General features: G+C 38.8%; 2 protein-coding genes across 6 annotated transcripts; both read right to left on the reverse strand.

Annotated features, from left to right (window-relative positions):
• Positions 1 to 564: 564 nt before the first annotated feature.
• napepld (N-acyl phosphatidylethanolamine phospholipase D) lies at positions 565 to 9052 on the reverse strand. 5 transcript variants are annotated; one of them, XM_020714007.2, is made up of 10 exons: positions 8841 to 9052; positions 4205 to 4283; positions 3438 to 3542; positions 3176 to 3316; positions 2857 to 3099; positions 2673 to 2776; positions 2427 to 2592; positions 2093 to 2241; positions 1870 to 1984; positions 565 to 820 (listed from the first exon to the last, which is right to left on the reverse strand). In XM_020714007.2, exons 1-10 carry the CDS (start codon positions 8951 to 8953, stop codon positions 689 to 691), a joined length of 1347 nt encoding a protein of 448 aa, XP_020569666.1. In that variant the 5' UTR covers positions 8954 to 9052; the 3' UTR covers positions 565 to 688. The 5 variants fall into 5 exon arrangements, with proteins under 5 accessions (XP_020569666.1, XP_004083077.1, XP_020569667.1 ...); XM_004083029.4 differs by having other exon boundaries at positions 2857 to 3081; positions 8841 to 9050; XM_020714008.2 differs by lacking the exon at positions 8841 to 9052 and adding an exon at positions 8319 to 8612.
• Positions 9053 to 10094: 1042 nt separating this feature from the next.
• Positions 10095 to 13163, reverse strand: yeats4 (YEATS domain containing 4). Its single transcript, XM_004083030.4, has 7 exons — positions 12928 to 13163; positions 11540 to 11659; positions 11372 to 11438; positions 11196 to 11290; positions 10932 to 11021; positions 10756 to 10843; positions 10095 to 10647 (listed from the first exon to the last, which is right to left on the reverse strand). The coding sequence occupies exons 1-7, from the start codon at positions 12976 to 12978 to the stop codon at positions 10478 to 10480; spliced, it is 681 nt and encodes a 226-aa protein (XP_004083078.1). The 5' UTR covers positions 12979 to 13163; the 3' UTR covers positions 10095 to 10477.
• Between the last annotated feature and the right edge of the window lie 595 nt (positions 13164 to 13758).

The following is a 13758-nucleotide window of genomic DNA, read 5'->3' on the forward strand; positions in this document are numbered from 1 at the left end:
AAAGTTTTTATGGATTCATGTAAACATTTCTTTCAGCAAATGTTTTTTTTTTACTGAACCTAAACTTTTTTTTTAAGTAAAACCAGTCCGTCTTTATAGATCAAGACTTTCTGTAATATTCTTAGCACAATTTTAGATCACTGATCTTTACTTCCTGCTACAGATAATCACTTTTTATTTCTGGGGCTTATTTTAAAATAGCAAAAATGTTCTCTGTGAATGATATGTTCCACTATAAAAAAACTAATTTCTGAGACTCCTTATTCATGTAGGACTAAACTTCCAATCCAACCGCTGGTGTCTAATTTCACCAAAATAACAATTCATATTGAAATATATTTTTTTTATTATAGTTTTTGTCAATGAATGACTTGATTTATAGTCAAATGCCCAAAGGTGAAACTTCAACAAAACTGACCTTTTAAAATAAAAGTTAGTCCAGAAATGTTGCAGACACTGCCATCTAGTGTTCGTCTGTTGTAACGTCACAGTTTTAGGAGAAGTGAAGAGGGGGGTTTCTTTGGATGCACCTTTGAGGTTTTGTGGAGAAAGAACTCACAAATATACTGATTATATTTTATTTGGCATAAGCCGAGTTCTTGAGTACAATCTTGAATACGTCCATTTGGATGTGGTGAACATTCTTTGTGTGCTTTCTTCAGAGTCCGCCGTCACAGATGCAAAGGCATCAGTCGAACACGTCTCCCTCATCTGCAGCTATAAGCCGAGACTCCCCATGATTCAATGTGAAAAAAGACTCTGGTTTCAGTCCTTTCCGTTCCAGGGCCTCCCTGAGAAGAACAGGTGGCTCCAGGTAGAACTAGATCAAGCAGGAGACACATTTTATTTTGAAAACTTCCAAAACAGGAAGCATGAACTTCTAACCTCATTCAGATTTAAATTTTACGATGATTCTCAGAACATTGTGTTTGGACTGTGATGCAGGAGTGTGTGCGGCTCGTATTGTCCTATAGTTTCAAACAATGTCACCTTTGATGTGTTGCTGCTGGAACGGCGCCCCAGCCTGTTAACCTCGCTCACCTGCTACATTAAAGCCACGCTTGTTGCTGAAAACAGCACCAACTCATTCAGTGAGTTTGCCCCCCCCCAAGCATGGCGGTCACTTGAAACCATTTAAACCACTTTACTGCAAATAGAAGCACTTCATTTCCAATGCATGACTTCCACTTATTACATTACACACCACCATATTGCTCCATTCTAAACGCTCAGATGCAGAGAAATAAAGAAGGTTAAGTACATGTTTGGGTTCTGTTATTCTAAAAATAGGGGTTTGGGGGAGAAAGTGAACAAAAAGTAATATTTTCCATTTAAACATAAAAGAATCAGCCGTTTCTTAGTGTGACAAAACATTAGCTCTAACAATCGGTTCAACTGATATTTGGAGAAAAGAGAAAAGGAAAGTTTATTTGGATCATGAAGAAAAATAATTTGTTTGTCATAAAATAAATCTAACAGATGTTGGGTTTCCTCTGTGTTCTCAGCTGTAATGTTCAATTAATTACCAAAATATGATTTAAAATTGGGTTTTGCTTTCTAGCGATTAATTTTAGAGCAAATGTATGGCTAACTGCTTCCATTTATTCCATTGTTTTCATCAGCTCAAAATTTCGAGAATTGTCTCAAATATGTGTTAAAAAAAACAGCAGAAATGTGTTACATTTATATTTTTCTCATTAAAAAACAACCACAAGATGATCAATAATTCCTCCCGTAAGCCTAATTTGGACTTTAGCATTCGCTTGTTTTCTAAAGTGCCTGTTGATGTGTGTACGGTAATTTTAACCTGAAGCACTTAAAGCAGTCAGACCTAACAGTGAGGTGGAGGTTTTTAGCTGTATGTATTACCTCATTGGCCAGGGCGAATGTTCCCCAGTGTATCGCTACAGACCGTTTGGCCTGAACGTCCTGATGAATTTCAACCGCCTCCTCTGGATCCACATGCTGTCCCTGCATCACATCTCTAAAACATAAAAAAAACATGACGAATGTCCTGCAGCATGTTCAGGAGGGTCTTCACTGAAATAAAGACAGGAGTGAGACAGAAATGAAATGCATCGGCGCCATGTACCTGGGCTTGTATGCTCCGATGGGGATCGCTGCAAGGTCAAAAGGTCCAAAACGGCGTCCAATCTCCTGGAAGGACGAACAGTAGCCGGTATCTCCAGCAAAGAAGAATCGATGGTCGGGGCCCAGAACAGACCAGCTGCTCCACAAAGTCTAAAAGACAGATTATATCAATTTATCTGAAAATGTTTATTATTTAAACAAGTTTATCAGCACATCTACTATTAGTTTCTCTTGTGTTTTCCTTTTCTGCATACTAATCAGTGTGGTTTTGCAACAGAAGCAATAAAAGAATAAATGCCAAATTTGAAGCATGAATTTGCAAATAGAACAACAACCTTGTTGTCGTCCCACGGTGTGCGCTTGCTCCAGTGCTGCGAGGGGGTGCACACAAACGTGACGTCGTCGTGACCGGGGACGCAGTTCTCCTCCCACCAGTCCAGCTCAATCACATTTTCACAGCCCGTCTTTGCCAACCAGTCCATCAAACCCAGGGGCACGAACCTGCAAAGCACACAGAACACACACCTTACGGATGATGCACGAGGCTAGAGCAGCTGAAGCTGAGGTCAGAGCGCGCGTACCAGCGTAAATCCCCTCCAAAGCGTGCGTTGAGACTCGCCACAGAGCCCACATCCAGATGATCGTAATGAGAATGACTGATGACCACTGCATCGATCCTTGGCAGCTGTTTTCACAAGTAGACAATGCAAATCAGACGGTGAAGAAATATATGATACATGTAAAAAAAAAAAGAAAAGCACCAACCTGTTCCACGGTGCAGGGGGGGCCCCTGTACCGTTTGGGCCCCATAAACTGGAGCGGAGACGCTCTCTGGCTGAAGACTGGATCTGTCAGAATAGTCAGCCCGTCCATTTCAACCAGAACCGTTGCATGGCCCAGCCAGGTGACTCTCATTCCTGGATGAGAGTCTGAAGGTTGTGGGTTTTGAACAAAGTATGGCTCCATCACCGGGAGCGCACAATCCAGGGCCTGTGGGACAAAATGATGCTTTATGGAGACCAGATGCAGGCTTGCTTCAAGGCTATTTGAGGAAGCGGTTTGAGTTGTAGAAATAGCTTCTTACTTCTTTACTTGTTGGCACATCAGAATGATTTTTGTCCAAAAACAGGAACCTGAACAGCATGGAGTGGGAGGGGAAGCGCCATGTCGGCCAGGGGTTAATCCAGCGACCGTGTTTGTCCTGGGCCGATTTTGTCACTTCCTCCTGATATCAGAACAAAGAAAACGATTAGAATCCTTTATTACTATAAAGCCAAAAACAAAACAACGCTCAGAAGTCAAAAGTATCTGAAGCAGGTTGAAATAAAAGTTAGAGAGATTCTGACCTCTAGGCGATAGTCTAAACGAAAGCTCTTGCGAGAAGAGCTACGCTTCCTCTGGCTCTGAGGATTGATGTCTCCACCTTCTGCACCCTGAGGAACTCCGCCCGCCTGCAAAACAATCACAGAAAAATGCAGGAATAGTTAGATCTGGGTTGTGATGTAACCTTCCATACCAAGGCTGTGAAGCACGTGCCGAATTAGGAAAGGGGTGTTTCTGCGATGTGTGTATCGATGGTGGCTTCATTTGAATGATGACATCCGAAGCCGTGGCTGAACCACGTAACTGTTTCAGGGAGTGGTTCGGATGTAAACGCCTCAGGCTGTTTGATGGAGAACACGGTCATTGTTCATGAGCACTGAAGTTTGTGCGGCCACTGGATGACCAACAAGAGCAAATGAAGCTTCAAGAAGCTTCATTTGCTCTTGTTATGTTGTGAAATGAAACAACTAGCTGAAAGGCTTCATGAAGCTTTATCTGCCCAAAAATTCAAATCCATGAATTTTAATGTTATTTTCAGGCAAAAAAGTAAACTTTCATCCAGTTTTTGTCGTAAGAATTCCCAATTTTAATCGTAGAGGTTCCACCTATGTTTAGTTTAAATCACTGGTTGTTCATTAATAGATTTTCACACAAAAAAATAGTTTTTAAATAAAGTATTGAAACATAAATTGACATGTATAAATGGAATCCAAACTCAAACCTGTGAATTGAAACTGCAGCGATTCAGTATTGATGCGTTTTGGCAACACTCCACAGAAACCATCATTACCTCTACGAGGCTTTTTCTCTCCTCGGGCGCCGCTCCCTCTGAAGGCGCAGACTTCTCCATGAGTCTCCCACCTCCACACCTTGCATGGAAATGCAAAAGAAATAAAAAAAATTTAAAAAAAACAGCTGCACGCTCTGCACAAACACTCTGTTATTTCCCCCACATAGCAACTGTTATTTCCCCCACATAGCAACAGCTGATAATAATTTCACACAAATGCCAACAGGTCAGTGAGCTGGCAGTTAGACCGCTGGAGTTTGCATGAAAGAACTGATAACAATCACATCAGCTTCTCTACAATAAAGGGTTTTGTTTGAGGCTGAGCAGACCAGCTGTTATTCAGATCCAGCTTTATCTCAACTTTCTGGTGGACAACAATTAAAGCACAAGTTGTCCAATAACTCTGACGGTTGTTATTCTTGTGCAACGCTGAACAGGAAGCAGCAATTGTGTAGACGCATTGCTGAAATGAAGTCTTTTTTTTTTTCCATCTGAGACAAAATTATTTAGAAATGAAAATTTTCAGGTCAATTTAGTCCTTGTGGAAAAAGCATGAGCACTTGCAAAACTTTATTGTAGATTAACATGCAACAAAAAAAAGAAATTAAAGCCACAAGCTGCATCATAAGCTGACCTCGCCCTCACCGCCCCCTTTTGACCCGCCCTCACTGGCTGAGTGGCTGTTACATACCCCTCAATGTCCCCTCTGCCTCTGCCACCCGGGTCAGAGCTGCATGTGAAAAAGTCCTTTAGAAAAAAATGTTTTTTTTTGTTGGTTTTATCTCCATAGCAACCATTTTAGTTGTTGCTCACCTGGAGATGACAGGTGGAGATGTCACTTTTAGAAGAATTAGCAAAAGTCGGTTTTTTAGATTTCTCCAAGGATGGATAGATTGACTGATGGACGGACAAATAGAAGGGGTGCAGAAAAACTTGCGATGTGCGATATTGGTGATCAATATTGTGATATCCCATAACCAAATCAACAACTAATGCATCATTTCAATTTCACTGCAACAGTTTTATTTAATTCAAGATAAGTGAAATTAAACTCTAAATGACCCTCGTCTACATAGGAGGCAGGCATCTACGATAATATAAAAAAAAAATCAATTGGTAAACAATGTGAATGGGTCCATCTGATTGGTCTAATGCTCCATAGATTCCATATGTTACCCTTTATTGAGCAGACCAGCTGTTATTCAGATCCAGCTTTATCTCAACTTTCTGGTGGACAACAATTAAAGCACAAATTGTCCAATAACTCTGACGGTTGTTATTCTTGTGCAACGCTGAACAGGAAGATTCCATATGTTACCCTTTATTTATTGTTACCCTTTATGTGTGCTGGGCGGGGGGCAGTGCAGGCAGAGACTTGAAGAGGCTTAACAAACTGGTTAGGAGGGCTGGCTCTGTCCTGGGCTGCACACTTGAGTCCATCGAGGAGGTGGCGGACAGGAGGATGTTAGCTAAGCTGACATCCATCATGGATAACCCCTCCCACCCCCTACACCAAACTGTAGAGGCGCTGACCAGCTCCTTCAGCACGAGACTGTTGCACCCTCAGTGTAAGAAGGAGCGCTACCGCAGGTCATTCCTCCCCACAGCCATCAGACTGTACAACACCGTGTCAAAGTGACGCTCCACGGTCCCAGGGGTGTTTTTCTGTTTAGTCATTGATTCATTTACTTTTATTGTAGTTGTTGTTTTTCAATTTTAAATTGTTTCTTGTTCCTGAACAGTTGTTTGTTTTTGTTCTTGGTGTGAACTTCATTAGTTATTTCTGTATTTTGAAAAAATTTGTAATGTTTTTTTACAGTTTACATGTTTTGCAGACCGCATGTTTTTTACACTTTTGCAGCTGTATTTATTTAATATTACTTTATTTAATAAGAATCTCATTTTTGATAATAATTTTTCATAATAATTTTAGTAATATTTTTAATTATCTAATATAAATGTCATTTGTGATGTCCTTTATTGATGTTATATTATATAGATTATTTCTGAATGTCGTGTTGGTGCCACAGATAAATGAAATTTCCCCATTGTGGGATTAATAAAGTCATCTATCTATCTATCTATCTATCTATCTATCTATCTATCTATCTATCTATCTATCTATCTATCTATCTATCTATCTATCTATCTATCTATCTATATGATTTATGAGATTGTTTAAGCATGTGTTTAAACATTTAAAGTAACTGTTTACGCAGTCTGTTGTGACACAGGTTGTCAGGGTTCTGACTTTTTCCGTAATAAAGAGAAGAACCCAACAGGAGATGAGAACTTTTGCTAGACTTCTGCAGAAGGAGAATCGGTCTGTGACAGCGCGAACTGTCACAGAGGAGTTCTGCCTTCTCAGTGTATCCAGTCTGGTTTTATTGGTGGCCAGGGTTGATAACATAAAAGTAGGTCATTCAATAAAGCAGTACAGGAACATCATATTCTTGTATAATCAGAACTTTTCAGATAATTGTTTTCTTACTGAAAGATAGAACTTAGACAACCATATCATGGTGATAATAGCGTGCAAGCAAATGATAATTACATAACACTAACACAGGTATTGCACCGGCTGATTTCGCGATAACAATAAATATCAAATATTGTGCAAGCCTAACAGGTAGATACACCTTTATTGTCTGTGTTTACAATGAGATTAAAAGAAGTCACCTTATCAGTGCAAAAAAGATACCATGTATATATACTATAAAACAAATTAAAGGATCACTCAATACAATACTACCTGTACTCTAATGCAGTGTTTTTCAACCAGTGTGCCGCGGCACACTAGTGTGCCGTGGGAGATGGTCAAGTGTGCCGTGGGGAATTGCCCTCATTAACTGAAAAATTAAACATTTCCCATCTCCAGGATTTCAGCTCTCTGTTCATCCAAACAGGCCCTGATAAAACACTGAGGAGTTAGGAATATAAAAGATCGAAAAAATACTTTTTCTTTGCGTTTATTTTATTTTATTAAAGACATTTTGATAAGAATGACGTACCGCGATTCAGCTGCAACTCCGGCTGTATTTTGGAAAAGTCCCGCCCCTTTAACTGTCTCCACCAATCATTCTTGGGGAGCTTAATCACATGTCATCAGTCTGACCAATCAGAAGTGGTTAAAGTCTTCACTTCCTTGTCCTGATTTAGCTCGTAAAGTCGCTCAGTTCTAACATAAATACCAGCTAAAGCTCGTCTTTATCGGTGCAGCTTTCCACAGAATCCGGTATCAGACCGTGGAACAAGTGAACAAAACAAGGAAGCTCAGAGACGCGATCTCCGCCGGCCGTTTAATGCACTACATCTCCCATGATGCATTGGGTTGTGAGAGTGACAGCGCTCAAGGAGATCTGTTGTTAAACGTCTTGAAATCAACGAACACACATCGAACTGTTTTTACATCTTCTAAGTTAACTTTTATTGCATCTTTTAGAAAACAACAGCTGCAGTTTCCAGCTTTTTCTGCAACAATTATCTAAAAAATGCATGTGAGATTGTGGAGGGACTGTAGATCAATACAGACTATGAGTTTCTCCTTTTTTTTTTTTTTTTAATTTTTGGATCCTGGTGTGCCGCGGGATTTTTTTTAAGGTTAAAGTGTGCCGTGGCTCAGAAAAGGTTGAAAAACACTGCTCTAATGTATAGGCTGCATCCTTATCTATAGTTTATGTGTCTCCACTCAGTTTAATGCTTTTCTATGGTGGGAACTCCGTCCATTAAAGCATGCTGATGATGCACTGAAGCTCACGAATGGACTTCACACACAGACACTGGGGTGACAATGGGGCTGCAATGTGTGGATGACTAATGTTTGTGCAGCCACTGGCGCGCGCTCACATAAATAAACAACACAAGCACGTGCCAGCATATGTCTACAACAGATGAAGAAGGTCTTATGTGAGCCGGAGAAGCATCTGATGTCGCGTTTGCACAACATGCGAGTTCAAACACGTTCTTATCAGAGTCCGTCTTACCTGGCTATCTGATGATGGGAATAATAATAAAAAGAGGGCTAGCAAATATGAACGAAAACAAGCTATTGATTCAACATGATTTTAAAAGTAGCGGCCAAAGTGAGAACGGACACCCGTGAAATGCAACTCACCTGAAAGTGGAACGAAATGCCAAACGGAAGAGAGGTTTTCTTCTATGCTAGGTCGTTGTTTTAAAGCAGTTTGGGTTTTATTTGGAGAGGTAAAGCGGCCGCGAGTGTTTCTAGTCCCTGTTACATCACTGCGGCGCGCGCGCGCTGCGAATGCTACGGCGAATGTGAGGCCACCGACGGCGGCGGCGGGAACAATGGCTGCGGGAAGGGTCAATGCGACCCACCGCTGCTGCGGGGAGTTTAAATCGCGGAGATTCGTCACTCGATATCAGCAGCTTGGATTCTGTGACGTCGACGTAAATGCCTCGGTCACGTGACAACATAAGTTACTGAAGGGGAGTTTCAGAATAATAGCAACCACAACATTTTTCCTTAAAAAATAAAACATTTAAAACTCAACAACTGGTCGAACTGGTTTGTTAGTCATTTACAACCTTACTCTCTGACTAACAAAATAGTCAAATAAATAATAGCATCGATAAAATTATTGTAATAACGTCATGAACCCTAGACATGACCCACCTGAAGGAGCTCTGGAGAGAACGGATCCCTACAAGACTCAGAAACTTCAGTCGGTTAAACTTATTTTTACAAACAAATAAGAGCTGCACAGACTTGAAGAGCACAGAGTCCATTCTAACTTCGTGTGCATTAGCATGATCTGTTCACAAATCTATTTATGAACTGGCATTAAACAAAAAAAAGTTACATGTGAACAAAAACTGCTTTCCGGACAGAAGTGCTCTATAGAGCTTCCTGTGTGACGCTTTCAAAGACTGTCGGAAATCCAAGTGACAAATTTGTCAAGTTTTAAATACAACTTTAAAGTTAAATGTCGCAGGGCATACTTGACTTTAATTGATAATAATTATATTTAATGGATCTAATGTGGCATCTGTGTACTGTATGCATTAATGTAAAAAAAAAGTCTATGATAATGCGTAATTACACTGTCAAGAAGATAACATCATTTTCTAAAATCACATTTATTACTTCATATCTGAAACAGGTTTAATCAACTTGTGTTTTGCATCTTTTATTGCAGCAATCAGTTATTTTCTAATGCTAGCAATAAATCAAATCAAAGATTTTCAACTTATTGTTTTAACTAAAAGACGCTAAAATTCACTACACAACAGATTGCACTTTCACATTTTTAAAGCTTGCTTAACCCTTGTGCTATCCTATGGGGTCAAAATGACCAATGACGTGTTCTCCCTACCATGACAAAGGTGGATAAAGGTGGAGAGAATTTTAATGTAATCCAAGGACACCAATGAAGATCACAAATTATTGAAGAAAAAAGGTTCAGCACACTGTCTAGTGGGTCTAGATGACCCAACTCCCAATGGTAAAGTGCCTATGGTAGCACCAGGGTTAAACTGTTTGTGGAAGAAATTTTCTAGAAACCCAACTAAACTTTCTCCAGAGAGAAGATATCTTAGTTTCTATTTTGTGTAAATAAGGACAGTAATGTAAACAATCTGAAGTAGTTGGGCATTTTTCATCTAAATCTTAACACAGCAGTTAAATTGACAATATTTGGTTCTGCTACAACTAAAATAAATGTAACTGTTTGAAGAGCATAACTATATATTTAAACAGATGTATCCCTCTTTTTTCCTTTAAAAACCTCCATTTCCTTCACATTTCCTTAACAAGTCTACTTAATTGCATGTATAACTCTAATCCTTTGTCTTCATTGGAACTTTTTTTAAAGTCAAACATGTTAATCTGTTGTAAACATCAAAGTCACAAGAAAAAGTGGGGGAAACATCGTAGAAAGAAGTTCATTTTATAAAAAACCTGTCATAAAAAAGAAATACAGACAAAAAACAAGTTTGTGTTGCAAATGTTCTTTTCCTTAAGCATAAAATACAAAAATATTAAGAAATGTAAATTTGTCATTCCACTTCCTAGTCAGGATGTTTAGAAAAAAAACAAGAAATCCAAATTTGCCTCAAGCTAAATGTCCACATTTGATGAATCTGCAGATAAGTTCTTCCAACATAATTAATCTAATTATGGCAACAGACTATATTTAATGTGTAAAAGTTAAACTACTAGCGCATAGAATATTTACAAAACAAGCCACAAACATTTAACCACAGAGAACAGAAAAAGTAATATTTTGCTGCTAAAAAGTTTTAGTGAATTTGTCAGTGTTCTTTGTGGTCCCCATCTTCCTCCAGTTTTCTGATCTCCGTCTTGAGGTGGTTTATGTTTTCTCGACTGGCTTTCAGTTTGTCTTTTAACTCTGCGATTTCCTGGCTCGTCCTCTTCTTGGCTGCTTCCAGTTTCTCCTTAGTTCTCTGCTCTAGCTCACCAACTGCAGAAGCACATTGAAAAGGCTTAAACGTCAACTCATAACTCATTGTGAGTCACACTGCAAAAAACAAACTCCTTCATCCTCAGTGCAGAAGATGCAAATACTCACACTCAGTCTCATGTTTATAGGCTCCCAAGGTGAGTTGTCTTGATGAAGTTAGCAGCTGTTGCATCATAGCTGTAGGATCCTGAAAAATCTGGGAAGTACAAAACAAAATCTATAAAAAATGTGCTTTTATTTCCTATTTGGTTTAGTAATAACGTGCCACATGTCAGCCAGTGTACCATTTCATCATAGAATTCAGAGACAACCGTCTTCTTGGGCATGGCACTGGAATCCGACTGGAAGAGCTTCAGCAGATGGTACAGAGTCACCTTAAAACACAAATACAAAAGAAAGAAACTTTATTGACAAACCACTTCCACTGCATTGCTTTTACTGGCATTACATGGAGTAAAAGAAGTTCCAGACTAAAGTCTGACCAGTATGACATTCAATGTGGAATCGGGTCACAAAAAGATTTGAATCCACTCTTTGAATCCACTTACTGGTCTCTCATTGGGATCTATGAAGAAGATCTTGATGATGATCTCAAACTCCCCCCAGCCGGTCTCTGTGATCTCATACGGAGGCTTAGTGACCACTGGATAAGAAAAAAAGAAAAATCAAAGTTGGAAAAAAAAACAATCACAACCCATGGAAGGTTTAGATTCAATCAGCTCACCTCTTAGTGGGTTTCCATAGCTCTCGTGAAGCTTGAACTGGATCTTTTTCACATACGCCGACATATCCTGACCCAAAAATTAAATGTTTAATATTTTTGTGTGTATGGTGTGTAAATAAACTCATAAATGCAGTCTCTACACACAGATATCCAAGTAGAATCACATACCTCGTTCCTGTAAGGCTTCACATAAACAGTCCACTGATGCGTGTGTCCATCATCCTCTCTCTTCTTCCCAAAGTAGTGGGCAACATTCCCAAACACTATTGGCTTCACTATCGTCACTCCCTGCATTAACACAAATCAAAAACAAAGATTTTGATACACAAAAATGAACAACACTGCATCAGAGGAAAACCTCATCTTGGTGTCTGTATCGCTTTAAGACAGTCTCGTGAAAGTGCTGCGCCAAACTGTGTTTATGAGAAAATGAACTGTAATGGTTTGTAATTTATAGTGTCTATTGGATTTTTCGTATGCCTGTCCTCGCCTAATTTAACTTCTGACGTCACGGTTCATTCCAAATAAAAGTTTCACCAATCTGCAATCTTTTTGATATTTTGACAGCAAATACAAATATTTATTTTCTCTTTTAAGTGTATTTAAATTTATTTACTGTTAGTTTTTGAATATGTGTCCATTCTGTTTCAAATAACTAAACATTTTATTTTATTGTAGGTGATGTGTTGGGTCTGCTCACAGAGCTATCTTACATCAATAAGAGGACTTCACTAATGCTGAGGTACTATAGAGCTCTAAATTTTTCAAAAATAGTTGATTACAAAAAAAAAAATTGGTTAGTGTGACTTTGTAATATTGTTTGTAAAAAATCATAGTTCTTTAACAAGTTTCTTACTAAACATTTCCTTTTGGCTCTCAGTTCCTGACAAGCAGATGGAGAACGATCGTCAAAGATCATCATGTTTGTTGAAGATGAGGGGATGAAGGGAGATTCCTGAGCTTTTTGAACCTTCATTCTTCTACTAAGAACCACACCTTGGAGCAAAGACGCAACAAAAGCCTTTGGTCCTCAACAAAATGAGGGTTTAGTCTGTTATTCTGTACGATCGAACAGTGAAGTTAAATAATTACATGCATATGTTTTTAAAAAACAAACAAACTTTAGAATAGAAAAACTTGTTATATTTAACATACCACTTCATTTCTGCATTACACAATAAGGTTTAATACTAAATATGCACACTTCTACGAAAATACTTAATAAGCAAACAAATGCAGTTTAAGAGATAAGATCTTGAGGAATCGACTAGCAATTTAATCAAGATACAATATTATTCCACAAGTTGATGATGGATTAACAAAATGCACGGTTTCCCATCTATTTTTTATTTTTATAATTTACCTGCAGGGATTTTAGAATTACTGCAGAGGCGGAGCAACATCGCTGTGCCAATGCAATTTGGCTAATAATGTTTCATTTCACTTCTGGAGGTACATCTCATCACGAGCTTTCATCTTTAACTAAACTTTGTTAAATTAATCCCAATTCCCAGTCTTCTGATTTTTTACAGATACACTACAGGTTCTGCAGTTACCTTTACACGCCCTCCCGAATCTGGACCGAATTCCGTCATTGTTTTGAACATAGTCTCCGGGAAAAAAATAATAAGGAACTTAATGAAACACAAACTTAAACGTTAAGACTCAGAATGGGCTTTCTCTTTAGCAAACGCAGCCATTTAAAGACTAAATTTGTTGTAAATCCACCGCTCGGGGACGGCGAGCCACACAAAAACCGGAAGTTCAGCCAGCCTTGTAATCATTCCGACCGAAAACATAGAAGCGCATTGGTTCCGAATAAAAAAATGCGCGAATGACTTTACCTTTATTTGTGAAAAAAAGAACACAACAAAAAAGTGGTATTAAAGACGCAAAATACTCAAAAACCCATGACGCTTCTCTGTTGTACAAACTTTTGTCAAAGTACTTATGTCTGCGCTTAAACTGTTCCCAGTCTGCATAGATTCAGGTTTTGCAGTCACCTTTCCTCGCCCTCCTGAATGAATTCTGACACAGTTTTGAACATATTATCCCGTGAAAAGAAAAGGGGTGATCTCAAACACAAAAATAAACGCGTCGACACTCAAATTGTGCTTTCACTTTAGCAAACGCAGCCATTTAAAGTAAAAAATTCGGATAAAACCACGGCTCGAGCACCGGAAGTGGAGCCGACCGTTTATTCGATCCGCTTGACATTAAGTTTCAATAAAATTGGTTCCGGGAAAGATATGTGAAAAAAAGGTTAAAATCATATTCCCTTTAATTCTAATAATTCAAATCATAATTTCCCCAAAAATAAATTTCTACTTTACTTATGCGGATTTTCAATGGATCTACTGGGACTTAAAGCATAAATAAATGAAAAA

This window comes from Oryzias latipes, chromosome 23, assembly GCF_002234675.1.
Source record: "Oryzias latipes chromosome 23, ASM223467v1".
NCBI classification, from domain to species: domain Eukaryota; kingdom Metazoa; phylum Chordata; class Actinopteri; order Beloniformes; family Adrianichthyidae; genus Oryzias; species Oryzias latipes.

Bases quoted from the DNA above. Each gene is read 5' to 3' on its own strand.
- napepld (XM_020714007.2), bottom strand. From the start codon at position 8,953: ATGGACTCTGTGCTCTTCAAGTCTGTGCAGCTCTTATTTGTTTGTAAA. The intron at 3,100-3,175 runs GTAAGAAGCTAT...GTCTCCATAAAG, and splicing joins ATGTGCCAACAAGTAAAGAA to CATCATTTTGTCCCACAGGC. The intron at 2,242-2,426 runs GTTGTTGTTCTA...TCTGTCTTTTAG, and splicing joins CACCGTGGGACGACAACAAG to ACTTTGTGGAGCAGCTGGTC.
- yeats4 (XM_004083030.4), bottom strand. From the start codon at position 12,978: ATGTTCAAAACAATGACGGAATTCGGTCCAGATTCGGGAGGGCGTGTA. The intron at 11,439-11,539 runs GTATGTGATTCT...TTTTTGGGTCAG, and splicing joins TGAAGCCTTACAGGAACGAG to GATATGTCGGCGTATGTGAA. The intron at 11,291-11,371 runs GTGAGCTGATTG...TTTCTTATCCAG, and splicing joins CTATGGAAACCCACTAAGAG to TGGTCACTAAGCCTCCGTAT.